This window comes from Camelina sativa, chromosome 5 (genome assembly GCF_030686135.1).
Source record: "Camelina sativa cultivar CO46 ecotype springtype chromosome 5, ASM3068613v1".
NCBI lineage: Eukaryota > Viridiplantae > Streptophyta > Magnoliopsida > Brassicales > Brassicaceae > Camelina > Camelina sativa.
The window spans coordinates 12,327,367-12,354,116 of record NC_141884.1 but is presented as its reverse complement, the minus strand read 5'-3'; the positions used below and the strand labels follow the sequence as shown (position 1 = coordinate 12,354,116).

The window sequence follows — 26,750 nt, the reverse complement described above, 5'->3', positions numbered from 1 at the left end:
ATTCACGTCAAAAACGTTTCGCACCATATTCATCAAGGTTAGTTGTCTCGTGTAAATCACTAGTAGTCTCTCGTAATCAATAGCTTTTTGACAGTAGAATTTGTCACGTCAGAAACGTTCGTACCCTATTAAGGTTAGTTGTCTCATGTAAATCAAATAGTTTTTTGACAGTAGGATTTGTCCCACACATAATTGCATTGTTCAAAATGGTAGCGAAAAATATATGTAAAAACAATAAAAGATGTGTTTGATCTGTTTTTCTTAATATTATTGGAGAGATAACAATGGGACTGTGGTACGAGAAGTTGTTAAATTTGGGTTTATCTTGGGCTTCTAACTAAAAACCAATTGGTAATTAGTAAATTGACCCTAACCCTTTATATATTAATGATAGTCCCTTTAAACTTCAGATGTGGGACTTGGATTGTATCCCAACAATCTCCCCTTCAAACCAAGGACCACATGTGGGATATTAACACGCCTCCTCGAGATGATAACTTCATCTCAAACCGATCCCACTTAGGCCGACAATAAACTCCTTTTTGGGCCCCCATTACTCGGGTTAACAAGAGGCATGTCCGTATCCACTTTTTTAGGTCCACCAGAATTTTAACCTTGGGCTCTGATACCATGTTAAATTTGGGCTTATCTTGAACTTCTAACTAAAAACCAATTTGCAATTAGTAGATTGACCCTAACCCTTTATATATTAATGATAGTCCCTTTAAACTTCAGATGTGGGACTTGGATTGTATCCCAACAGAAGTATGGCAGATGACGTGGCTTCAGTATCCTGCATCGACGACGCTTTAATGAAGAGCATGATAGATAAAAATATTTAATCGAAAATTTAGAACATTTGTGTTTTCTATATATTTACAGCTTTTCTATTATATTGTACCAAATCAGGAAGAAAAAGAAATGGGAGAATTTTAAAAATAGCACCAAAATAAGTTTTTTTCCAAATTTAGCACAACATCTCTAAAATTCCAAAAGTAACACCAATTAATCTTTCAAAATTAAACTTAAATTCAAAATACTAAAGCTTACCCTTCAAAACTATACCCTAAATGTGAAATTAAGAACCCAAACCTAAAAAAACAAATTCTAAAAATTAATTTTAAATATTTTAATGTGTTAAATAGTGCTATTTTTATAAATTTATGGAATGTGTGCTATAATTGTCCATAAAACTTGTTTTAGTACTATTTTAGGGTATTTCTCAAAAGAAAATGAAAGTCCCAACTTTTGGTAAAATCAGAGCTTAGAAAATAAACTTGATTTCAACTAACATAAGAATTCTTATGACATCTCCATCCCATTCTATTTGTTCTTCTAAACTTTATTATCTAATAATTTTTTTAAAAAAACTTTATGTATCCCATCCAAAAATATAATAAATAATATAATTTTATCTACATATATCTTGAATAGCTCTATTTTTTAGTCTTTTTTAGATTATCTTTTTCTAGAGTAAAATTACTACTAGTTATACACGCTTTTAAGAGTGTCACACTATTAGTTATTTATCTGATATACCATTTTTTTCTTTTATAAATATGTTGTCACAAGCTTACATTATTATCCAAATAACATGTTTTTTTTTTGAACAAACCAAGCCTTATATTAAAACTTTAAACCGGTTCAATACAAGAAGAGGAAAAGGCATTTCGAGCTAAGTCATCGGCTAGCCTGTTAAAGAAACGAAGAATAAAACTAAAGGAGAAATCCGAGAGGCTGCTTGAGAGAGACAAGATATCGTGGAGAATCCCGTGAAGATCCTTGTGCTGGAGCTTCAAATTAACCGTCTTGACTAACACTTGTGAGTCGGAGACGAAAGATGTATGGGTCAGACCCGATTCGATTGCAACTTCGATCGCAGTCAAAGTTGCTAAAGCTTCGGCGACCAAAGATGTATGAAGCTGACATGACATCTTCATTTCTATTCACGTCAAAAACGTTTCGCACCATATTCATCAAGGTTAGTTGTCTCGTGTAAATCACTAGTAGTCTCTCGTAATCAATAGCTTTTTGACAGTAGAATTTGTCACGTCAGAAACGTTCGTACCCTATTAAGGTTAGTTGTCTCATGTAAATCAAATAGTTTTTTGACAGTAGGATTTGTCCCACACATAATTGCATTGTTCAAAATGGTAGCGAAAAATATATGTAAAAACAATAAAAGATGTGTTGGATCTGTTTTTCTTAATATTATTGGAGAGATAACAATGGGACTGTGGTACGAGAAGTTGTTAAATTTGGGTTTATCTTGGGCTTCTAACTAAAAACCAATTGGTAATTAGTAAATTGACCCTAACCCTTTATATATTAATGATAGTCCCTTTAAACTTCAGATGTGGGACTTGGATTGTATCCCAACAATCTCTCCTTCAAACCAAGGACCACATGTGGGATATTAACACGCCTCCTCGAGATGATAATTCCATCTCAAACCGATCCCACTTAGGCCGACAATAAACTCCTTTTTGGGCCCCCATTACTCGGGTTAACAAGAGGCATGTCCGTATCCACTTTTTTAGGTCCACCAGAATTTTAACCTTGGGCTCTGATACCATGTTAAATTTGGGCTTATCTTGAACTTCTAACTAAAAACCAATTGGCAATTAGTAGATTGACCCTAACCCTTTATATATTAATGATAGTCCCTTTAAACTTCAGATGTGGGACTTGGATTGTATCCCAACAGAAGTATGGCAGATGACGTGACTTCAGTATCCTGCATCGACGACGCTTTAATGAAGAGCATGATAGATAAAAATATTTAATCGAAAATTTAGAACATTTGTGTTTTCTATATATTTACAGCTTTTCTATTATATTGTACCAAATCAGGAAGAAAAAGAAATGGGAGAATTTTAAAAATAGCACCAAAATAAGTTTTTTTCCAAACTTAGCACAACATCTCTAAAATTCCAAAAGTAGCACCAATTAATCTTTCAAAATTAAACTTAAATTCAAAATACTAAAGCTTACCCTTCAAAACTATACCCTAAATGTGAAATTAAGAACCCAAACCTAAAAAAACAAATTCTAAAAATTAATTTTAAATATTTTAATGTGTTAAATAGTGCTATTTTTATAAATTTATGGAATGTGTGCTATAATTGTCCATAAAACTTGTTTTAGTACTATTTTAGGGTATTTCTCAAAAGAAAATGAAAGTCCCAACTTTTGGTAAAATCAGAGCTTAGAAAATAAACTTGATTTCAACTAACATAAGAATTCTTATGACATCTCCATCCCATTCTATTTGTTCTTCTAAACTTTATTATCTAATAATTTTTTTTAAAAAACTTTATGTATCCCATCCAAAAATATAATAAATAATATAATTTTATCTACATATATCTTGAATAGCTCTATTTTTTAGTCTTTTTTAGTTTATCTTTTTCTAGAGTAAAATTACTACTAGTTATACACGCTTTTAAGAGTGTCACACTATTAGTTATTTATCTGATATACCATTTTTTTCTTTTATAAATATGTTGTCACAAGCTTACATTATTATCCAAATAACATGTTTTTTTCTTGAACAAACCAAGCCTTATATTAAAACTTTAAACCGGTTCAATACAAGAAGAGGAAAAGGCATTTCGAGCTAAGTCATCGGCTAGCCTGTTAAAGAAACGAGGAATAAAACTAAAGGAGAAATCCGAGAGGCTGCTTGAGAGAGACAAGATATCGTGGAGAATCCCGTGAAGATCCTTGTGCTGGAGCTTCAAATTAACCGTCTTGACTAACACTTGTGAGTCGGAGACGAAAGATGTATGGGTCAGACCCGATTCGATTGCAACTTTGATCGCAGTCAAAGTTGCTAAAGCTTCGGCGACCAGAGGAGACCGGACTGCATGTACTACTCTCGATCCTTGGAGGATCGTCTGTCCTTGAGGGGTTTGAAAGATCCACCCGAGGCCCACAGATCCGTCATTCCGCCAAGAGGCATCTGTGGAGCAGGTAATTGATTGAATGGATCGGGGAACTCGGGGTCGTGAAAAACCGATAGGGCGACGGGTCGGGGTTTGGGTTTTTGGGATTTTTGGGATCTGATTTGCTTGCCATTTCTTTGCTCTGATAATTGCCAGGTTTAGGGCTTCTTCCTCTGAGATCTTTATTTTACTGTAAAGCATACGGTTCCGAGAGGTCCAGATTATCCAAAAGAGCCAAGGGAAAAGGGGACCTCCCCCAACGCCCGTTGGAGGGAGACAGGTCAAGCGGCTAACTAGAGAGATACCGTCATGGACAGTAGAAATTAGCTCCGGGTTGATGTTTTCTTTGAAGGGTGCCTGTCGCCAAAATTTTTGATGCAAAGCGGCACTTGAAAAACAAGTGTAGCACAGATTCTGCCTGGTTGCAGTGAGGACAGGTGACCGAATCATTGACCTGTCGGTGTGCCAAATTTTCTCCCACAGGTAAGGCATTACTGGCTGACTTCCACAGTAGAAGTTTTGTTTTTGGAGATGATTTTATTGACCAAATATTTGCTTTCCAATTGAAGGGGTCCTGGTAGTTAGAGGAGGGGGTTCCGTTCTCACCAAACTCCTCTCCTAAAGCTTCAAAGTATCCTGACCTGGTGGAGTACACCCCATCTGGGGCAGGGAGCCAAGCCCATCTATCTGGAGCGCCGGACTTACTAGGCTTAAGGAGAAGGATATCCTTTTCGTACTCTGGGAGGATTTGTCGGATGAGGTCAGTGTTCCAGGATGCAGATCCTGGTAAGAGAAGGTCAGCCACCACAAGATGTTGAGTTTCTGCTGTGGGAGGTCCATAAGGGGATTGAGGGGTGTCCAGCGAGAACCATGGGGATCGCCAGATTGGGGTTGAGGCTCCGGATCCGATGATGGTCCCTACATTCTGCTTGAGGAGATCTCTTCCAATACAGATACTTCTCCAACCGTGAGAAGCTGAACCAGGCACCTTACAATCCAGGAAACTGTCGTTTGGGCTGTACTTACTTAAGAGCACTCTAGCCAGTAGACAGGATGGAGAGGTAAGGATCCTCCAACTCAATTTAGCTAACAGGGCGTCATTAAAAGTTTGAATGTCGCGAAAGCCTAGCCCACCATCCTTGAAAGACTTTGTCATCTTTTTCCAAGACATCCAGCACATTTTTTTGTGATCTGTCTTTGTGTCCCACCAGAATCTTGTTAACGCTGATTGTATTCTTTTGCACAGGTTATTTGGAATTTTGAAACAAGACATGGTATAGGTAGGCATGGCAGCAAGGACAGATTTCAGCATTGTGAGTTTACCAGCGGTCGGTAAGAAACGTGAGGACCAGCTCAAAGCACGCTGCTTTATACGATCCACGATCATACTAAAGAGGTCTCGTTTCTTGCGTCCAAAGAGTTCAGGTAATCCAAGATAATTACCATTTCCTCCTTCCTTCTGGATACCTAGGATAGCTTTTGCTTGAGTCCTCATAGCTTCTGGGGTTTTAGCAGAGAAAGTTATAGAAGACATTTGTAGATTGATTTGTTGACTAGATGCTTGTTCATACAATTGCAGGATGTTATGGAGGGTAGAGCAGGATGATGCGTCGGAGCGACAGAAGAATATTGTATCATCAGCAAAGAGAAGGTGGTTCACCCGTGGACTGCGTTTTGAGACTCTGATCCCCAAAAGAGACCTCTTCAGTTGAGCTTTCGAAAAAAGGCCCGAGAGTACTTTACTGCAAGTGATGAAGATATACGGAGAAAGCGGGTCACCCTGCCTAACTCCTCTCTCCGGTACCACTGAACCTCTCGCTTGGTCATTTAGTAAGTAAGAGTAAGTTACTGTTTTAATACACTGCATAATCCAATTAACCCAGATGTGGTGGAAACCCATCCTCTCCATTGCCTTTTGAATAAAGTCCCATTCAAGTCTGTCATAAGCTTTGCTCATGTCAGTCTTCACGGCTATGTAGCAGGTTTTTTGTGCTTTCGAGTTTTTCAGGTAGTGTAAAGACTCGTGTGTAATCAATACATTATCAGAAATAGCTCTTTGAGGGACAAAAGCTGACTGGTTCTCCGAGATATAGGTATGAAGGATAGGTTGGAGTCTTTTCGCTAGAACCTTAGAGATGATTTTGTAGTACACAGAGCACAACGCTATAGGACGGTAGTCTGAAACCTTCTGAGGGTTTAGAATCTTGGGAATGAGTCTAACATGTGTGTGGTTTATTCGCAGGGGGAGGGTGCTAGAGATGAAGAAGGATTGAATTTCAGAAACCACTTTTGCCTCGACCACCTCCCAGTTAGACTGGAAGAAGCTGGCAGAGAAGCCATCAGGGCCAGGGGCCTTATCCGCATGAACTGAGAAACACGCGTTTTTTATCTCGATGGTAGAGAGAATAGTAATTAGCTTATCATTCATTGCTGAGGTGATACAAGGGGTAAGTCCCTCTTCCATTATATTTCTAAACTCTCCTGGCTGAGAAGTAAAGATAGTCTGAAAATACTGTGAGATAGAGTCAACTATTTCTTTTTCTTCGAATACCGGGTCACCCTCAGAGGTCTCAATCACAGAGATAGTGTTAATGGCTCTTCTGCTTTTTGTTTCAGCGTGGAAGAAGCTAGTGTTTTTGTCACCCAGAGCCAGCCAAAGATTTCAACTTCTTTGCTTCCAAGAAGCTTCCTCCTTTTGATACGCCAGTAGCAAGTTCTTGTTAAGGTGGTCAATGGACTCTTGTGTGGCTGTGTCATCAGTCATAGCCTCTTCCAATTGGTCTTTCAACGAAAGAATCTCCAGTTGGCTATTCATTTGTTGTTCCTTGCTCCAGGCAATGATGTCCTCTCGACAGACAGTTAGCCTTTGATCCACAGAAGCCTCCAAAGCTAAGTTGCAAGCTTTAATAATTAGGTTTTTAACTTCATGTGAGTCCTTAAGGCGACGATCATAACGAAACAGACCTTTTCTTCTTTTCTTCTTTGGGTCGAAATAGGTTACCAGAGGTCTATGGTCTGAGCCCTCGAAGCGAAGGTACTCATTACGACTTGAGGGGTAGTTGATAATCCATTCGCTGTTTGCCATTGTTCTGTCTAGCCGGCAACGTACCAGGTGAGTGTGTCTGGTCCAACGCCAAGAGAGAAAATTGCCTATATGTTTGAGGTCATACAAGTCGCAAGTTGACATGAAGGAACGAAGGTCGGAAAAGGAGCTCTCAGGTCTCGGGGGTCCTCCCACTTTCTCAGACGAGTGGATAATGTCGTTAAAGTCACCCGTAATAATCCATGGGTCAGACCTAGAGGAATACTGATCTTGCAATGAGTTCCAAGCTTCCAGACGCTTAGATCTCTCAGGTTCTCCATAGAAGAAGGCAGCAAAGAACCACTTACCCTTAGCTTTGATTTTTGTATCTATGTAGTGACTACAAGACTTGATGATCTCTACTTCTAGACTTTGTTTCCAGAAAAGGGCCAAGCCTCCTGCAGCCGGAGCAGAGGGGGGACTAAGTGGTTAGAGGGGTAGTCAAGAAACTCCAGAGACTTGAGAACAGACTCAGAGTCGTTCTTTGTTTCCATGAGAAACAGAATGTCAGGGTAAATCTTCTTCCTGATCTCCCTGATCCGTTGGACTGTTATGGGGTTCCCCAACCCACAACAAATCCAACTCAACATCCTTGAGGAAGAGGGGTTCGCGGGTTCTGAAAATCCGCCTTCCTTTTCTTGCGTGCAGGGATCAAGGAGATTTTGGGTGCTATTGAGGTCGAAGGTGGGTGTTGGGATGATTGGTCATCACTATTCTCCTTATGTTGATCATTCTCGCGTAGAGGGGGTGTATGCTCTTGGTCTCGGGAATTCTGATTCGAGGAGTGTTTAGAGTTCTTTTTTTGACCAACCCTTGAGGGGCCTGACCTCGTTGACGAGGTAGAGTTAGTCGTCTTCCTTGGTGAGCTTTGAGTGAGGTTACGTTTCTGTGACTTTGCTCCTAAAAGTTTTTGACTTGGGTTATTCACTTGTCTTTTCAGGGGTGGACGTCCACGTCCTCGTTGAGTAGGAGCTCCAGAGCTTTTAGTTGGTACCTCAGAGATTATCGGAGGGGGAGACGAGGGGAGTTGAGAAATTAGGTTCTCGGGGTTGGCTTGTTTTTTTGCCGAGGAGGAGGCTCTATTTGCTGCCATAATGGAGTTAGCAGTAATCTCCATGAGGTTTTCAGCATCACTTTGAAGTACTCTCGCTCGTCTAGCTGCACTCTCAATCGGAGCAGGGCAAGAGATATACTGAATGGTAACTTCCTGTAAATCTTGCATAACTTGGTCCCGAGACGGTAACTGGTTATTCTTTACTTAAGAACTCCAGGTTTGTGATGCAGGTTTCAGTTCCTGTCTTGGAGGGGGGGGTGGAGTCTGGGGATCAGGACTTGTGTTGATACGCTCCAAGGGTGGTCTCCTTTCTCTCGATGAGCTGAAGGTTCTCCTGGGGCGTCGTTTGAGGAGACTGTCTTTTCTCTCTACAGGGTTGTCCTGGTTGGAGGATGTGGATTATGCGGGCTCCGTTGGCGACGGTAGGAGGAGGACTCTCTGCTGAAGGAGCTTTTAGACCAAGCTCTGTCAGAATAACCTGCAAAATATGGTCTGGAGTTTGACGAAGCACCTCTCTGGCTAGAAAGGGGTCTTGCTTTATAGGCCATGTCGTCATATGATCTTTTCCTGGGTTTGTAGCGTCTGTCAGGGTGGTTTCTTCTCTCTTCTTGTTGTGATGGGTCCTTCGGAGGTAGGAAGTTATCCTGAGGTGTGTAGTAGTTCCTTGAAGTAGAGGGTGGGACTGATACGAGTCTACCATTACTTGGTTTGGAAGGGGGTTCCTTGATTTGAGCTGGAAGTCCCGGGCACAAAGATTTATCATGTGTGAGATGAAGGCAATGGGTACAATGGTTCTTAAGGTTTCTGTATTCTAAGGAGAGGACTGCTTCACTACCATCAGCAAACTCCACGATGGTTTCCTTCGTTATTGGCTAAAGCCCATTTGTGATGACATGGACTCTAACAGAGGAAGAGGAAATCTCCCAGTTCAAGACTTCGCCTAAAGCTTCCCCGATAGACAGAACCATTTCTTTCTTCCAGAAGTGTTTAGGTATACCTCGGATTTCGATCTAGAAAGGGATCTGGGAGGGGAAGGAGGGGGAGATGACAGGCTCCCACTTTTGGATGATGACCATCCACTAGTCAAAGTGATAGGGTCTGTTATCTAAGACTCGGTTGATATCCTCCGCTGTTTCGAACTTGAATTGGAAGATTCCTTGACCGAGGTCAGCACCTTCAGCTTTACCTTGAAGGTTCCAGCGGTTTAGCAGGAAAGGGAAGAGGGCTCTCATTCTTTGGCCCGCGGGATTTGTGAGACGGCCTATGAGTGTGAGGGCGTTTTCTTGTATTAAATCAGCTGTATCGATATCAGGGGCTTTGATTCTCTTACATGGAGGTGGGGAGAAGCCTCGGATTGGGTCCTTCCCTTTGAGATGATACGGAATGCGCTGTGTCATCGTGGTCAGAAAGAGCTCGGTTGTTTGCTTAGGAGATTGGGTGGGAAAGAGGCGGGAAAAGAAAGAAGACAAGAGTAGACCGTTGTTGTTACCACAGTGATTCAAAGCCATTAAACAGCTTAAGGGGAGAGCAATAACTGCAGCAATTAAGAGGTCAAAACGGCAGATTACTGGTTGGAAATGAGAGATTGAAGGCTTCGGATGGGGAAGATCTGGTTGATCTCGGAGATCTGGACGTAAAGGTTCATTCGGTCAGTGGAATGGTCTGCTGGGTAAAAAGGTGTAGGGTGTTTCTATTGGGGAACTGGGTTGTTGAGATCTGGATAATAGGAGTCTTCATGCCTTCTCGACAACCGTGCCTGGGAAAGAAAATTCAAATCTCAAATCCTTCAAAGCTAACCAACTTATTCAAATAACATGTAATTTAATAAAATACATCAAAACAGAGATTAAATTATCAAATTTCGCATCAAATAAGTTCCACATATTTAAATATTTACTACCAAAGTTATTTCCCTAAATATATGAATCTATATATATATATATATCAATACTTCATAATTAATAATTTGATAAATCAATATATTTATTATATTCCAAATTAATTAGTTTTTGGGACTAATTTATATAGTCATAAAGTACGTGACTAATTACTCTCTGTGTTTTATATACATAGAGTGTTATATACATATGATCATGCCAAATTTCTAAAATTAGACCAACAACTTGACTCTGACACAAAGAAAAAGAGAAACGAAAAAATGATCGATCTAACAGCTTGACAATATTGGTTTCAGTGACTTGGCGTTAAATTATAAAACCCAATTTAGATATGGCTCGAGAACAAAGAATCCATTGTTTTTTGAAGCCAGGGTTGGTCGACAACCATCAAAGCAGGTCCAATGTTATAAATGCCATGTCCGAACGACTACTGATTTATGTCAACCTCCCCCACTGACAAACTTACGAACGTTACGATTTTACTTTTCTGATAGGACACCCTCCTATATTTATTCTCACAACTAACATAAAAACCATTTTTACCAACATGTGACCTCATCTTAAACTAACATGCCAAGCATACCTTTAGTAGTTTTTACTATATTTTATACGTAGTTTATAGTTTAACTTTCAAACTAGATACTAACCCACACTATGTGCGGAATAAATCGATTTAAATAAAATATTATGAGTAAAATTATTATTTGAAATTTAAGATTCGTTTGTATAAAACAGAACATGTAAATAAAGTTTTTTTGTTTATTCAAATTTGCGTTTATTTTCTGTAAAATACGTTTCACCCGTGAATTATTTGAACTTGGAAAATAATTTTAAGGTGGTATAGAAAGTTTTGATATCTTTTTGTGTTCCTAAAAATCAAATTCACATATTTTATGTTTCACATTATTATCTATATTACTATACCATTAAATGGATAAAACAATATTCTTAAACTAATTGATTTAGTTTAAACTAATCCTAAGTTTCAAAATGCAATGAGAAAAAATGATAAATAAATGAATAATTTGTTTTCTTGTTTTTGAAATGTAATGTACTTTTAATAAGTAAATAAGTTATGATAATGATAATTAAATACATTTTCGGATTTAATAGTTGATTAAATATTTTATTTTAAAAAACTAATAGAAAAAAAACATTGGCACATAATAATTCAGTGGCATATTTATGTAAATAACAATGAGAAGTAAGAGCATTTATTAAAAAATGTACAGGAGCTGTATAAGCGCGACACATCAATTTTTTAGTGAGAATATTTCTCTATTAATATATAGGAGATAAAACACTTTTTTCAAAAAGAAAAAAAAACTTTCAAATAACACAAATTATAAGCTTAGAAATATCGTAAATATTAGTTTAACCTTAAAGTATACAGTGATTCTGTTCCAAAAAAAAAAAAAAGAGTCTGTCGGTGTAGTCCATAATTAAATCCCTTAACTAACCACGTAGACCCACTTCACAAGTTTGTCATGCATGTGTTCAGAACCATGTTTTTTTTTGTTTAATAGCATTTGATCAATAAAAGCTCCTTTAAAAAAATAACTTTAGAACCCAAAAAAAAAAGTTCTTATTGTTCTACATTAAAAACTACCTAAATTCAGGAATCAAAACAACAGACAAAGCTATTCATTTGCATTCACTATTTGTTTGTTATGCATGCAAATTATGTGGTACGTAATTCTTACACCTCTCACATGCTTGATCTATATCAGAAGTTTAGACATGGACAATTACTGTGTTTGTTGATGAAATAAAGGTAAATGTCAATGCCAGTAATCACGCAACAAAAAAAAAAACTAAAAAAAAAATTTAATCAAGATTATGAAACTTTAGAAATAGATCGGAAGGTTATATCGAGACTCGAGTTATATCTTTTTAAAGTTATTAGTTTAAAAATTAGAAATAACATGAATACATCAAACAAAAGAAGCCTGTTTACATTATTGGAGAGAAAACAATGGGACTGTGGTACGAGAAGTATCGAGTATGCCAGATGCCTTGGCTGCAACATCGACGACGCTTCAATGAATTAATAAAGGACATGATGGTGAAATGAAAATTAAGATAATGTCTCTTTTCTATATATTTTACAGCTTTTCTATTGTACTTTGACCAACTCTTTTATCATTGTGTGTGATTATTGTTGACAAAAAGAAAACATTATGTGAAAACTGGATAAATATAAACTATCTAAATAGAAATAATATTTTGATAAAATTCTTTTTTTTGTAGTATAATATTTAAATATAATCAGGATATTCCTAGCGAATTACTTTCTATGATCCTACCTAGCTAGGTTTTCTCTCCTGTTTAATTGAGTGAATCATATAACAGCAGATATTACTCGATCGGCTATAGACACTTAATGGAAGCAAGCTAGGTACATATATGATTTAGAGTTTATAAAAGCTGTTATTTAGTTCCGACTACCCGGTTTAGGCGCTTGTTCAAGAATTATATATTTTCACAGCGCCAAGTTTTTGCGAAACCAACGACATCTATTACATATATGAATGTTTAGTAAATCAAATATATTAATTTTTGCGTGTTAAGTGTTTGATACTTGCATATCTGATGTTATTTTATTAAACTACACTAGATTAGGACCCGTGCTATAGCACGGATTAAAATGTCTTTTATTTATATTATAAATTTAGAATAAAATATAATTTATATGATTGTTTTTAAAAATTTTTTTTATTAAAATATTATGCAATAAAATTATATGCTAAATATGATGGCTTGAAAAAAAACAGCTATTTTGTAAGTTTTATATTGTTAATTTTGTAATTTTATGTATGAGAAATGATTATATTTGTTGTTTGTTTTTATTTTAATTTTTGAACATGTTTGGTGAAATTGTTTTAATAAGATGATTAAGTGTAATAAATTGCCAAGCTTTTTTATGCTTAACATTATATATTTTGTAATAAACTAATAATACATGAAATACTAAATATTTTATTTTGGAAATTGTATAAATCATTGGAATATTCTCTTTAAGAAAATTTTTTGGGATATTCTTAAGTGTATTCATATAGACCACAGATTAACCAATTAATCTATAACTTTTTTTTGTAACCAATTTATATTTAATATATAACCTATTTTGTAACCAACTAATAAAAATTATATATTCTACCAAAAAAAGTGGTGTATTTTGGTTTTATTATAAAGGAGATGCTATTTGCTCTGTTAAACAGTAGATGAATGATTGAATGCGTGAACAATTTTTCTTAATAATTTGTTGTTTTTTTTTCAATTTTTAGTTGAACGAGTTGAATCAATTTTGGAATTTGTTCATTTCAACTCTTTTAATTTGTTAATTTATGTTAGCTATTTGCACCCTAATAAATACTAGTTTTCACAGTAATGTTATTTTGTAATTAAACCCCAAAAGAAAATCGACATCATCTTTAACACATTACACATCCTATGTGTGTGTGTGTGAGTTTCTAAAACAAATATCAAATTGACATTTTTTCTGTTAAGTAACTTGACCAGTTAAACCCCAAGTGTAATAATATATGACAAAAAAATAAAAATAAAATTGTCCATAGTGGTTTTATACTTTACTTTTTATGTTTTGATTTTAATTACTTTATTTAGCATCAGATAAGAAGAATCTATGGTATGCATATTTATAATTTATACAGTGATTCTTCTTCCAAAAACAAGTCTGTCAGTGTGTCCACCCATAAATCCCAAAGATAACCATGTTGACCCACTTCATAAGGGAAGTAAATAGTAAAATAAAATTAGAAATGGTTATGGTAAAAGTTATATAAAAAAAACCTTCAAGGGCAATTCTCAGGAATGTGATCTGTAAACTCTTAATTAAATTATGCTAAATTTTTCTGGCTAAGAGAATATATCGTCGCATCAGATATGTTGTAGGATGTGCAAAGTCTCATCATTTGTGAGTTTCCTCTATATTGTTATCCAACGTACGTGAACTCTTTTTAACATTTGGTTAATCAGAAATGAAACATGTACATGATGACTTATTCCATCACCTTTTAAGACTTTTCAAGAGAGAAAAAGAAAAAAGAAAGAAGGTGCTACTCACACCGTGTATACTTTTGTACATTCTTAATTACAACGAATAAGTTAACTTTTGCTTAAGTTAACTTACTCAAATATTTGAATGCAGTTTGAATCTTTCAGACATCAGTGAGTAGGTCTCGGCATTTGGGTACCCGTTCGGTTTCAGATCGAGTATTTCAAATTTTCGGATTTTCGGGTTTAGAGATATAAAACCCGTTCGGGTATTTCTAGACTTCGGGTTCGGATCGGGTTTGGATTCAAATTACCCGAAATTCACAAAACTCAAAATTTTAGTATTTAATTTAGTCTAAATTATTCAATAATACGTAATATATCTGAAAATTCAGAGCATTTTTACCCAAATTTACTAATAAACAGTTTTAATACTTCAAATTATCTAAAATATCTTAAAATTTGAATATTTTGGACACTTATATTATTAAAATTGTAACTATTACTAATATATTACTACTATATATTAATAATGTGAGTATATTTAGATATCCGTTCGGATTTCAGTTCGGATCGAGTTCGGATTTGGATTTTTGGATTTAGAGATTTAGAACCCATTCGGGTATTTTACAATTTCATATACAGGTTCGGATCGAGTTTTTTCGGATCAGGTTCGGATCGGATATCTGGATCTGGGTATTTTGACCAGGCCTATCAGTGAGTGAGAGGATAGACGGTACCTTTCATTTTTTGCTATACATATATTAGGAAATTTAGAAGAGTTATGGTATTTTAAAACTCAAAACTTGTTTTAGCCTTGGTATTTTAGCATATTCTCTACGTAAAAGTTAAAATTTACATGTTTAATCTAAAATTAATAAATCATAAAACTGATTAGCGTTGACATTGTTTGTTTCGTCATCGTTGACAACACACACTCAACATATAAATTACAACGAGCATGCTAAAATATTTTTTAAAGACTTTTAACCTCCCACTAAATTATGTGTCCGTTATTTGACGACGGCATTACAAATAACGAGATCGTGCGGCCCATAAAAAGCCCAGCGGCCGAGTTTGACTCATCTCCTTCTTCTTCCTTTTCTTGTGTCAAACTTTTGACTTTTCTGCTAAAATTAATTTAAAATAAACAGTTCATCTCAGATAAGTCACCACCACCACCATCTCAGACCAACGAAGAAGCTTCCTTGATTAAACTCAAAAGATCTGCCCTTTAGGGATACCCAGATCTTCCCTCTCTCTAAAGTCTCCACCTTTAACTCGTTTCACTTCTCCAAACCTTCGCCGGCGAACCCACCTTCTTCCGAATTTGACTCGTCGGACATAGTTCGACCTTTTCAATTCGTCGATTCTGCTTTCAATTCACTGATCGATTGATTAAGAATGGGTTACTGGTTCTTCTGAGTCTCTCTTTAGCTGAAACTTGTTCGCTTTACGACACTTCAATTTACCCTTACTTGTTAAAGTTCTTCTTAAAACTCGTATTAATGGCGATTAGAATTACTTTCACCTACTCCACCCATGTTGCTCGGAATCTCGCCGGGACCCGTATGGATCCCGGCGGCGATCTTCGTTGCTGCTTCAAGTCCTTGGTTCGTCCTCGGTTCTTCACCAACAAGCGTGATTTCGATCGATCTCCGACTCGACCTGCGTCCATGTACGGTAGCGTCGCGAATGAGCTCATCGGAGGACGAAGTCAAAGTCCGCTTGTGATGGGTTTGATCTCGATCCTGAGGTCAACGTCGGCTCATGAGTCTTCGTCTTCGTCGTCGATGAATGTTTTGGGGGTTTCGTCTTTCAAGGCTTCTTCTATTATTCCGTTTCTTCACAGATCAAAGAAGGCTCCTGATATTGATGTGGACAGAGGAGGAACGGATGATGATGATGATGAGCAGGAGTTTAGTGGTAAGGATTCGAGGAGTGGAGGAGGAAGTGGATGGGTTAATAAGCTTTTGGGTATTTGTTCTGAGGATGCTAAGGCTGCTTTCACGGCGGTTACTGTCTCTATCCTCTTCAGATCGGCTCTTGCTGAGCCAAAGTCTATTCCTTCTGCGTCTATGTACCCTACCTTGGACGTTGGTGATCGTGTTATGGCGGAGAAGGTACCAATTCTGAGTTTGTTATCTCTAGTTGTTATGATTTTCATTGTAGTTATAGGTGATGGAATTGGATGGTGACTTTTAGCCGGTTCTGAAATTAGTTCTTACTTGTTTAGGATAGAGTAGTTGTGTGAATTGTGATAATCTTATGGTTTATTGAATGTGTACATATTGTTCTTGTAAGCTTGATGTGAAAGTTGTTACATAGGCAAAACTGCTAGACTGCAACTTGATATTTTTTAGTTGTTTGATGCGGGTTTTTGAATGAAATTCTTATAGTTTCTTATGACTAGACTGATGAGTTTTTGCCTTGGTGTTGTTGGTCAGGTTTCATACTTTTTCAGGAAGCCAGAGGTGTCAGATATAGTAATTTTCAAGGCTCCTCCAATCTTGCTGGTAGGTCACAGTTTCAAATTTTTTTTGAGATTTAAGATGTTTCAACCTGTGCGGTATCTTGAATTGTAAATTAAGTAATTGTTGTTCTCCTTTTGAATTGTAGGAACATGGTTACAGTTGCAATGAAGTTTACATAAAAAGGATAGTGGCAAGTGAAGGTGACTGGGTTGAAGTAAGCCCTTATATCCAATCCACTTGTTGATTGATCCTTTTCACCCATTGAAGTCTTTGTTCACTCGGTCGGTATTGCTTTTGTTGAGGATTTGTCGGACAAAAAAGTTTTCTCAGAAATGTACCCAACCCTTTTTCTGTCTTTTTTTTATTAAACAACTGTCTAACCTTGGATTGTGTACCATGTAGATTCGTGATGGGAAGCTCTTTGTAAATGACGTTGTGCAAGAAGAAGATTTTGTCTTAGAGCCAATGTCGTATGGAATGGAACCAATGGTGAGTATCTTGTAACTACCACTTATTAATCCTTGTTAAGTATCAGACTGTTGATAAGGTTTGCTTCACATGTTTAATTGCAGTATGTCCCTAAAGGTTATGTTTTCGTCCTTGGAGACAACCGCAACAAAAGTTTTGACTCTCACAACTGGTAACTCTCTAAATTCAAAATCAGTTTTGAGGATCAAATACATATTATATCTATTATGAGCAGTCTTTGTAATAGTGTGCGTCCCCATTGAGACTAATGGTGAATGTGTTAATGCAGGGGTCCACTTCCAATAGAGAACATCATTGGAAGATCAGTGTTTCGGTATTGGCCACCGAGCAAAGTATCAGACACCATATACCACGACCAAGCTATCCCAAAGGGACCTGTTGTTGCAGTTTCATGACAAATTTTGGATGCTTCTAAATATTAAAACACAAGATTTTGCAAAACCAGTCTGGTCAGAATTGGGTAGACTTGGAATTGAAAACTCAACACGTTACGAGATCTGCGGATACATACTCTGTATCGTTATGGATCGACATCTGGTTCTTAGCAGATGGTCGGGAAGCCGGAGAAATTATGTGTATAAAAGGAATGGAAGATGCAAACAAAGAAAATATAAGAAAGCTTTACTGTGATTGTTGTGTGTTAAAACCCTGAATTCAAGACACTGTTGTAAAGCCGTATAGGCAATTGTCAAACACAAAAGGTTTTTTTTTTGTTTTTGAGTTTTGTAGAAAAGGATCGTGTGTGTAAACCCGTGTTGTTGTAAGAAAAAATATGAAATCTTTTTGTTATGATAATAGTTCTAGTTGCAGTGCAGTTATTATCTTAATGTTTTGAACATTAATCTGTATTGCAGGACGACTATGTTAGCTGAGAAAATGAAAATGTGACGAAAGAAGTTTTAAAAAAAAAAAAAGAAGAGCACACTCAGAGGTGTGGCGTATCTCAACTGAAAGTTCAGGAGAATGCGAAGGACCCAACCAACGCTTACCATTTTCATCACAGCTCAAGTGCACCAGCCGGGAATCGAACCCGGGTCTGTACCGTGGCAGGGTACTATTCTACCACTAGACCACTGGTGCTTCTTGTCTAGTTAAATAAACTTACAATAATAATACCAAGCATTAATTTTGTCTTTGGGCAAACAACGAGGCAGCTCCAATTTCATGTCTTACCAGATGGAAATTTCACTTTCACCCAATTCCTAATGATACAAGATGGAAATCAGTTTCTACATGTCAAACTGTGTAACCGTTTCCTTTTCTTTATTGAAAGACATTGCAAGTTACTATTTTACTAAATATGTCATCCATTTTTTGTTCATTCACCAAAAGGGCAAGATCTCATGAATTTTTTACACTACATGAATTTCAATACAAATAGCATTGGAAAAAGAACCATTGACAAGAAAAGACTTTTTTATTAGAGGATCAATAAGATTATAAGAAGTCTAAGATTGTACTGTCTTACGAGAAACTCATCTAAACCCGCGTGTTACCAAATGTTGGAGCAAGAGCTTCTCATATATGTGGTGTAAGACATTGATGAATGTAACTAAAGTTGTCCTTTTGAGAAGTTTTAATGCCTCAATATTAAATTATTTTATGAAATATAATCAAAATCTATTTTAGTTTTGAAGAAAAACCTAAAATATATTTCTTTGGTCTTTTTGGGTAGAGATATCCTTCTTTGGTCTTTGCACTTAAATAAAGTGTCTCAGTGAGCTACTTCATTTCATGTTTTCTTTTATATCTTAATAAGCACTTTTAGATCATCGATAAATTTCTTGCTTTGAATTTTTAAATATTTAAATTTTGGTAAGAAATTTATTAGTATTCAAATATTAGTGTACATAACAAGAGTATAATAAAAAAAAATGTGGAACATTTTAAATACGATAGTGAAAAGAAGTAAGAATTATTAACATAAAAAATAATTTAATACTAACATATTTGATTACTTCGATGAGGTTGAAATATAAATTGATGAGAACTTTAAAAAGAAAAAAGAAGCTCAGTCAAGAGGCAAGTTATGACTTCTAAAGAGGTTTCCTAAACAACTAGTTTTTTTTTTTCAGAAATGGAAAACCTTTTTTTTTTTAAAAACAAACTTTGTGTGTATCATCAAGGTTCGTAAAGAATTTTTTTTTCTTGGAGCCAATGGCATATATATTTTTAACGAAATTAATATTAAATTATAATCAAAAGAAAAAAATAAAACGTTTTTGGAGCCAATGGCATATTGAATGGAACAAATAGGTAACTTATAATTAACGACTTGTTCATCCTTGTAAAAGAATCAGACTGCTGTAAAGGTTTGCTTTTCATGAATTTTTTTGCAGTTTGTTCCAAAAAGTTAACTCTTTGTCCTCGGAGACAACCGCAACAAAAGCTTTGACTCTCAAAATTAAACTCTTAACATGTATATCAATTTGGAAGATATAATACATAGATAATCTATTCTGAGCATTTTTGTAATCAGATGTGTGTTTTAAAATTGTCAAACAAAATGTATTTTTGTTTTGAGTATTTGTAAATATATAAATTAAAAACATTTGTGTTGTAAAGAACCTAAATTGTGATTTGTGAACGTTACGATCATGTTTAAATTTGCAACCCAAGTATTAGTATTCTGATACATATTATGTAAGTTGGTAACTTCAAATTATTACAGAACACGAGGACAAAAAAAGTAAGAAGAGCTCAGAGTGTGGCATATCTCAACCGAAATTTCAGGAGAATGCGAAGGACCCAACCAACGCTAAACCAATTTCTTCACAGCTCAAATGCACCAGCCGGGAATCGAACCCGGGTCTGTACCGTGGCAGGGTACTATTCTACCACTAGACCACTGGTGCTTTGATGCTATAACACGGATAAATAGACTAAACTACATTCATTTTCTATTGTAACGAGACTAATTGGAAAATATGAAAGAAAAATTTTGAGATGAGATTGAAGATGTTCTTCTCAAAGCTATGCAATTGTTATTGAAACTGAAAAAAACTAGAGTATAAAAGAAGGGAAATTTATAAAAATATGCATTTTTTTGGAGAGAGATTTGATTTTAGGCATTACAACAGTGAAAGGCATTATAATACATGCGAACATTACTGTGACTGACATTTTTGCCCTTATGTTTTTTTGAGCGTAATTTTCATGACGTCAGAAGGGAGAAAGAGAGTTCTTTCTAAACTGAATATATCAGTCATCAACTTTGCTTTGTTTCAAAATCTACAATAAAAAAGATTCTTTCAGAACAAGATCGGAGGTGGTTTCAGGCGAAGAAGAGGTTGCTGATGAGGACGATGGTGGTTTCAGGCGAAGAAGGGGTTGTTGGTAGGGATGCATCTAATCTAACCGTCACAGAGAAAAACACCACCGGTGATTGAAGCTGGGTTACGGCGATAGGCTGATTGGAATCGACGAATCATAAGAGAAACAAGATTGTTCATTGTTTACACACATGTATCTGTCTTTTTTAGCATCAGTTCTACTTTTTTCTTCTGACAATAGAGGGTCGCAATATTAGTGATGGTTCATTAGAAACACTACAAGTTTTAACTACTTGACGATATGCCAATAGTCTAATCGAAAAATTGCTATAAACCCTACTAGATCGTAAATAGAGAACCCAAACATTGATGTTTTAACTACTGGACGAGATGCTAATAGTATAAATGAGAAAAAGCTAAACCCTAGTTAAGAATTAGTGAACCCAAACTGATTAATATACAGTAAATCATTCACAAAAAAACACTTGATACACGATAACTGATTTAATTTTATCCCTTCACCAGAAAAGATAATATAGAAAAGAAGATCATGTACACTAACTACGACGATTGTGATTAAGCTGAATATTATCCTTCAGAAGTCATAGGAATAGGACATTGAAAAAAAACAGAAGAAACAAAATTTTTAAATTGAAGACAAATGTATTGTAAGTACCTCTTTTCGTATAATTCATTCGTTGCAATCGTTGCTTTATCCACAAATTTTCAGTACAAATCTCTCTCCATATCCGATCAGCCCCATTAAGTAGACATTACCAATTTCACCTTCTCCAAGCTGTTTCATTAGCTTGAAATCTTCATCCCCTAGGGCCGCTCCATTTGAAATCGAATCTTTTGAATAGTGACCCATCGGTTATTGATGTTGGGAGGAACGCCGCCGAGCACGAGTACTACGATAGAGAGATAATTAGAGAGCATAGTTTTTGGGCATAGACGACCGTGGGCATAAAGACAGCATCGACTGATGTCCCAAACTGGGCGGAATTAGTTTCATTAATTTCTCCGTCGCCACTGCCATACGCACATCCGCAATAGATCCACATATATTCCTAGCTTTCACCATGGGTGTAGGAGCACAAACCTGGAGAATACGCAATCAAACCGCAAACCGCATGAATTGAGTTCCCTAGAGAGCGAACAATAAAACATTTTCTCCAATTTTAAATCTGCAATCTGCCCATGGAAGCAGAGAGATCGACAATGACATCAGAAAGAAAAGGGTAGAAGAGTCATTCTGCAACATTTGAGTGCCTAAAACCGAACACCATTTCAATAATACCTAATTCAGAGGGGCTGTGGAGTTTTGATGCCTAAATTTTAATTAACTCATAAAAGAACATATTTACAAAATCTATCCTGCCAATAAATCTGTCTATCTAACAATTTTAATTCTGTCGGTAGCCAAAGAAACCACCTTTTTTTTAATGTGGGTTTCAAAAGTGTAGAAATCTGATTGTGTAACTTTAAGTTCTTAGCACTATTTATTTTCTCAATCCTGCCAATATATCTATCAATTTTACGTCTACCACATCTTCTTATGTAAGATTAAGTTCTTAGCACTATTTATTTTCTTTCATAACCCTGAAAATCGAATGATAAGAGACAATAAATTAAGAAGAATGATCTTTAATTAAATCCTAATGCCAATTCCATGTTAAGTTGAAAACAAGAAAAAGAAATTCAAATGTTACATCACCAAGCCATTAAGCTCTATTTGCCTTCTACAAAAACCCACATGAATGTAGACATAACATACTAAACTCACCACAAACCATTTGAAAAGGGAAAAAAAATTACAAAATCAAAAGATGGGTCATTCTTGTTGTCTTGACCCTTGAACCTAAAACTTATTTTTCCTACAACTATGACACAACATAATCAAACACAAAACTGTACCTCTCTCATTCTCACTTCTTCTTCTACCCTTGGTGTCCTCAGCTTTTGGTCTTTCCCTTTTTTCCTTCCATATCAGCTTGAACGTCTCGGATCTTCACGAATTTTTTCAGCCTCTTCCTCTAACTCCTTAACTCCTAAACCATCGCCGTCTTGAGCCTCGCCTGAACTCTCCCCTATTTTTCTTTTTCTACTTCCGTCTTTCTCCACCGCAACAGCTTCAACATCTTCTTTGCTGTATGGATCACTGTTCAGATCTATCCTTGCTGTGTTCGCTTCCTTCTCTGCCTTACTCTTATCAGACTCAGCCTGTTCCATGTCCTTCTCCTTCTCCTCTGCTGCTGGTCCATCGCGCTCTAACAGCTTCTTCTTCCTCCTCATCATAAGCGTCTTGAACCTTCTCTTCACGGTGCTACACACGTTGCACCCGCAGTTGGGCTTGTGCCTACCTTTCCCACTTGGTGGCTGAATGCACACAATGCAAGAGCATCCAGCCCGGTGCCTTGGATGTCTGGTTGTGGTTGCAACTTCTGGCTCGCCTATTGTGTCTCCTAAGACTGCTGCACTCGCTAGTGCATCCAAACCAGACTGTTCTTGCTCACTTTTTACTGCCTGGCTTTCCCCAGTTCTTCTCTTCTTGTATTCTACACAAATACACAAACAGACAGTTAGTGTCTTTGAGACTTGAGATTCTCAATAAGCTGAGTACATGTACCGTAAGCTGCGTTCATAAAACGAATTTGCAAGATACATAACAGATACATATCCTGACGTTTTTATACGAACGCCCAACAATATATGCTCACAGTACAAGTACTTGGAAACAGCATCTCACTCTAATGCAATAAGCTAATGAGAAAGAACCATGAGAGGTCAAAGTATAATAGATCTCATACCTCTCCCTGCTTTAAGAACATTCTCAAGTTCCTTCAGACTCTCCTCCGGTGTAGAACATGAACACCTATCATCAATGTATATTTTATTCATTACAGCGACAGGACCTCAAGATTAAAAACCTAAAATGAATATTGATTCAGGTCACACGAGATAGAAAAAATAGTGAAATTTCTTACCTGCTCACGTCCCAAACATTGTCTATACATGTCCATTTGAAGGGAAGAAGAGCATTTATAGGTAACCTTCTCCATTTAGAGCAGTCGTCACAAGATGCCCATCGTTCTTGTTCACTGGACCACAAAGACATTCGTTAGTAAATCGCTTGCAAGCTGAAGATAAGCACCAAGTGCAAGTATGGATATAATTCATATGATAAGGTATGTTGCCGTTCATATAAAGAACTTACCCTGTAGGTGTTGTAGTGACTATAGTCCTCTTTCCAAAGACAGGAGGTTCCTGTGCATAAACATTAAGAAGAACTATGACTTAACAAAGAGTAATCCAGTACAACAAGGTTAATCACATGAAACCCATTGTTAGTATGAAAATTAACAAGGTGGACCACTTACGTCAAATTCTTCAATTTCATGCTCCTCAACGACGACGATGGTAGGCTTTGCACTAGGAGCGGGACGAAGCAAGTCCTGAGCTTCTTCCCAGGTGAGTTTCAGCTCCATAGACTCTTCACTATGCAAAAGAAGTCTCTTATTTTTGGCCCCAATGGTTCGAGTTCTCTTCTTCTCTTTAACTCGTGTAGGATCATCACCTATCCTGCCCCCGTTATTCTCATTCTTTGTGCTACTACTACCACCATAAGGTGAGCTCAAATTCTCAGGCACACCATTCGATTCTTTTGGTATTAGTGAGGGGCCCGAGGAACCATTGATGGAGGGTGGGTTCTCTGTAACACCAGACGATGATGTGTCCTCGGTTGAAGTACCGTTGGTGACACCACAACCCTGGTTACAAATATTGGAACCGGATAAGAATGGAGCTAAAGCAGAACATATAAAAAAACACAGCACATTCCTGCAAAAGCCAGTTCATAGAAACCCAACCTGCGTGTCTCCACCATTAGCTGACTTCCTGGAACCCATGATTAGTTTTCCACCAGGTTCAACCCGACTGAAAGTTACTGTTCAGGTGAAAAAGAAAGCCACACAATGAGGAAAAAAACCCAACAGTTTTTGATGATTCATGAAGCTTTGATGTAAGTACCAACAAAATCCTGAAGCTGTAGCTAAAACCATATTATAAAGCTACGGGAGAAGTACCTGTATCACCAGCCTGTAGCAACATGGACTGTATGCAAGGAGTGACACCTTCCAAGACATACATTCTACTGTTGTTATTAGGCCAATATCTGAACTGGAACGTCCACTCCTTACCCTTCACATCTTGGATTTTCAAAGGAATGCCTTCTGATTGACTAATTGGAGGAAAATATGCCTATATACCAACCATGCCAATAAAGTCATAACTCTACAAGAAAAAGAATCACGAAAAATAAAGAGGTACAATGTTACCTCTGCACAGGCTTTTGGAAGAACTAGACGACCAATGCGACCAGCATCACTGGCACTAAGAGTTTTCTCAAAAAGAGGTACAATGTTCAAATTCAAGCTAAGATTGTTAAGATAAACATTGGAGTTACTAGAAGTCTGTACAGAATTAAGTTATTTGCCAAAAAAATTATTGAAAGCAGAGAAGAAGCAAACAAAAGGATACTTTCCAGAGATTTGCTGAACCTCTTTATCAGTATATTTTGGCCAATACCGCGGAAGCAAATGACCTTTCCCTCGCCCTTCCACAGGAGGCCTTCCAATCCGGGCCTGAGCAGATTTACTACCCACAGGAGGAGTTGACATAGCAGGTTTTGATGGCTTGTGCAGAATGTTAGAGGCAGAGCAATGGACCACGTTGGACTGAGAAGAAGCACCAATGTGTTTCTTTCCCTCTATGCCCTCGGTTGAAAAAGATGGGCTATATGGAAGTACTGACAAACCCATGTTCAAAGATGGCTGTGACGGTGATGATTCATGCATTTCCGCACCATCAAGCCTGTACCCGGTGCTGGTATTACCAAACCCACGGTGAGGCATGAACTCTTCTCTTTTATCCCCTCCCATGACCAGTGGCTGAGCCTCACCTCTGTGGGCTTGAGAAAAGAGATCTGCTTCGTTTCTTCCTCCTTCAATATTCATCCCACTTTCCCCGTTCACATGTTGTCTATCAGCTAACGCTTTCATTGGCATTCTGCTAAACACACCTGGATTCTCACCCCTCTTATTCTGCAGAAGATTAGTAAACAGTCAAGACAGAATCATTAGAACAACAAACAACTTGAATATATACTACAAAATGAGTAAAACCAAGGCTAGTCAAAAAAACTCACCAAATTGAGTTGATGGCAGCTAGCACAAGTACTACAACCAACACCACCATAGTCCATAAGCTCAATCATTACCTTAGAAGCAATGCATCCACAATGTAGTCTCTGTCATTGCAGAAACTTCAATCAGAACAACAAAAATTGCAGAGATAAAGAGAAATTATACTCATACAGTTTTAAAAAATCGAACCTTGCTGCACAAATAGCATTCCCTCCAACCAGATTGGTCCTTATGGAATTGTTCACAGAAAAGAGAACTCTCATATGCAGATCTATAAGATAAAAAAATCATTACAACGACCAATCAATTCTTCTCTCAAAAATTTTATTCCTTTTATGTACCAAAGTCACATATTTTGTGCTATTTATAGATTAAACCCATCTATCTACGTAGTCATAAAACAACAACACAATACGCAAAACCAAAGAGCCAAAAAACAGAGGAATCAAGAAGATAACAAACAGGGTCATGAAAAAGATCGAGACTTTGATTCAAGAATCGAACAAATTAGAGAGATTGAGATTGAGATTGAGAGTACCCGCAACGATAGCAGAGATCAGCAAGGAGACCAGATCGAAGAGGCCAACCTTTCTTCCATTCAACAGTAGAGGTCGTACCACATGAAGCGTTCATGCACATCTTTGACCCCATTTTGACTTCAAACATCACCACCTAGATTTTCGAATCCCAATCCCCCCCCCAAAATCTTAAATCCCTAAGACCACACGGAGAGCTAGAACAACGAATCGGAGATGAAATCGACGTGAATTGATTTTAAAATTGAAAAAGGATTAGACTTTAGTCATAGAAACATGCATCGACGTTGTGGGTCAAAATCGAAGCCATGTAGAGAGAGAGAGAGAGAGATCAGAGGATTGTTGGAGAAAAGGGAGTGTGAAAACACCGGCGGGGAGATTAAAAAGAGAAGATTTTTTTGACGGCGAATTGAAGAGGACTGTAACGGCGAGGAAGAAGAAGAAGAAGAAGGCAACGAGGTTTTGGTTTTTTGGTTTTTTTTTTTTTTTTTGGGTGAATTTTTTTTTATAATTTAATTCTTCGATGTGAAAATTAGGATTATGGGTGAGATAGAGATAGAGAGAGAAAGAGAGAGAGCATGCAAGAGATAACGAAACGCATAAAATGCATGCACGACACTTGATGAAGACTTTACAAAGACACCAAAAGTAACCAGCGAGAGATTAAGAAGGGAGACACAAAGTGAAAGACTTTAGTTTTTTTTTTTTTTTTTTTTGGTGATGTTGGGATTGAGATTTTTTATTGATTTATATAGGCATGAAAATTAGGGTTGGTAG

At 37.0% G+C, this 26,750-nt stretch overlaps 2 protein-coding genes, 1 long non-coding RNA gene, 3 other non-coding genes and 1 pseudogene across 7 annotated transcripts; 1 reads left to right on the top strand and 6 right to left on the bottom strand.

Moving 5' to 3' along the window:
• Positions 1-3,578: 3,578 nt before the first annotated feature.
• On the bottom strand, positions 3,579-9,480 carry LOC147943647 (uncharacterized; annotated as a pseudogene).
• Positions 9,481-14,966: 5,486 nt separating this feature from the next.
• LOC104769189 (thylakoidal processing peptidase 1, chloroplastic) lies at positions 14,967-17,775 on the top strand. Of its 2 annotated transcripts, none has more exons than XR_015556754.1 (6): positions 14,967-16,121; positions 16,446-16,514; positions 16,618-16,753; positions 16,875-16,961; positions 17,045-17,112; positions 17,230-17,775. XR_015556754.1 is itself a non-coding variant. In XM_010493341.3 (6 exons), exons 1-6 carry the CDS (start codon positions 15,507-15,509, stop codon positions 17,354-17,356), a joined length of 1,035 nt encoding a protein of 344 aa, XP_010491643.1. In that variant the 5' UTR covers positions 14,967-15,506; the 3' UTR covers positions 17,357-17,775. The 2 variants fall into 2 exon arrangements, 1 of the variants encoding a protein (XP_010491643.1); XM_010493341.3 differs by having other exon boundaries at positions 16,618-16,686.
• Positions 17,776-17,970: 195 nt separating this feature from the next.
• On the bottom strand, positions 17,971-18,041 carry TRNAG-GCC (transfer RNA glycine (anticodon GCC)). Its single transcript has one exon. It is a non-coding gene; the product is annotated as a tRNA-Gly (tRNA).
• A 1,616-nt stretch (positions 18,042-19,657) lies between these two features.
• On the bottom strand, positions 19,658-19,742 carry LOC147943646 (small nucleolar RNA snoR114). The gene has a single exon (XR_015558812.1). It is a non-coding gene; the product is annotated as a small nucleolar RNA snoR114 (small nucleolar RNA).
• Positions 19,743-19,745: 3 nt separating this feature from the next.
• On the bottom strand, positions 19,746-19,816 carry TRNAG-GCC (transfer RNA glycine (anticodon GCC)). The gene has a single exon. It is a non-coding gene; the product is annotated as a tRNA-Gly (tRNA).
• A 156-nt stretch (positions 19,817-19,972) lies between these two features.
• LOC147943645 (uncharacterized) lies at positions 19,973-21,519 on the bottom strand. Its single transcript, XR_015556755.1, has 2 exons — positions 20,910-21,519; positions 19,973-20,464 (listed from the first exon to the last, which is right to left on the bottom strand). It is a non-coding gene; the product is annotated as an uncharacterized LOC147943645 (long non-coding RNA).
• A 345-nt stretch (positions 21,520-21,864) lies between these two features.
• Positions 21,865-26,698, bottom strand: LOC104769188 (B3 domain-containing transcription repressor VAL1). The gene is made up of 12 exons (XM_010493340.3): positions 25,976-26,698; positions 25,627-25,708; positions 25,440-25,541; positions 24,773-25,335; positions 24,571-24,667; positions 24,319-24,493; positions 24,103-24,179; positions 23,614-24,003; positions 23,451-23,500; positions 23,221-23,334; positions 23,044-23,108; positions 21,865-22,791 (listed from the first exon to the last, which is right to left on the bottom strand). The coding sequence occupies exons 1-12, from the start codon at positions 26,101-26,103 to the stop codon at positions 22,223-22,225; spliced, it is 2,412 nt and encodes an 803-aa protein (XP_010491642.1). The 5' UTR covers positions 26,104-26,698; the 3' UTR covers positions 21,865-22,222.
• Between the last annotated feature and the right edge of the window lie 52 nt (positions 26,699-26,750).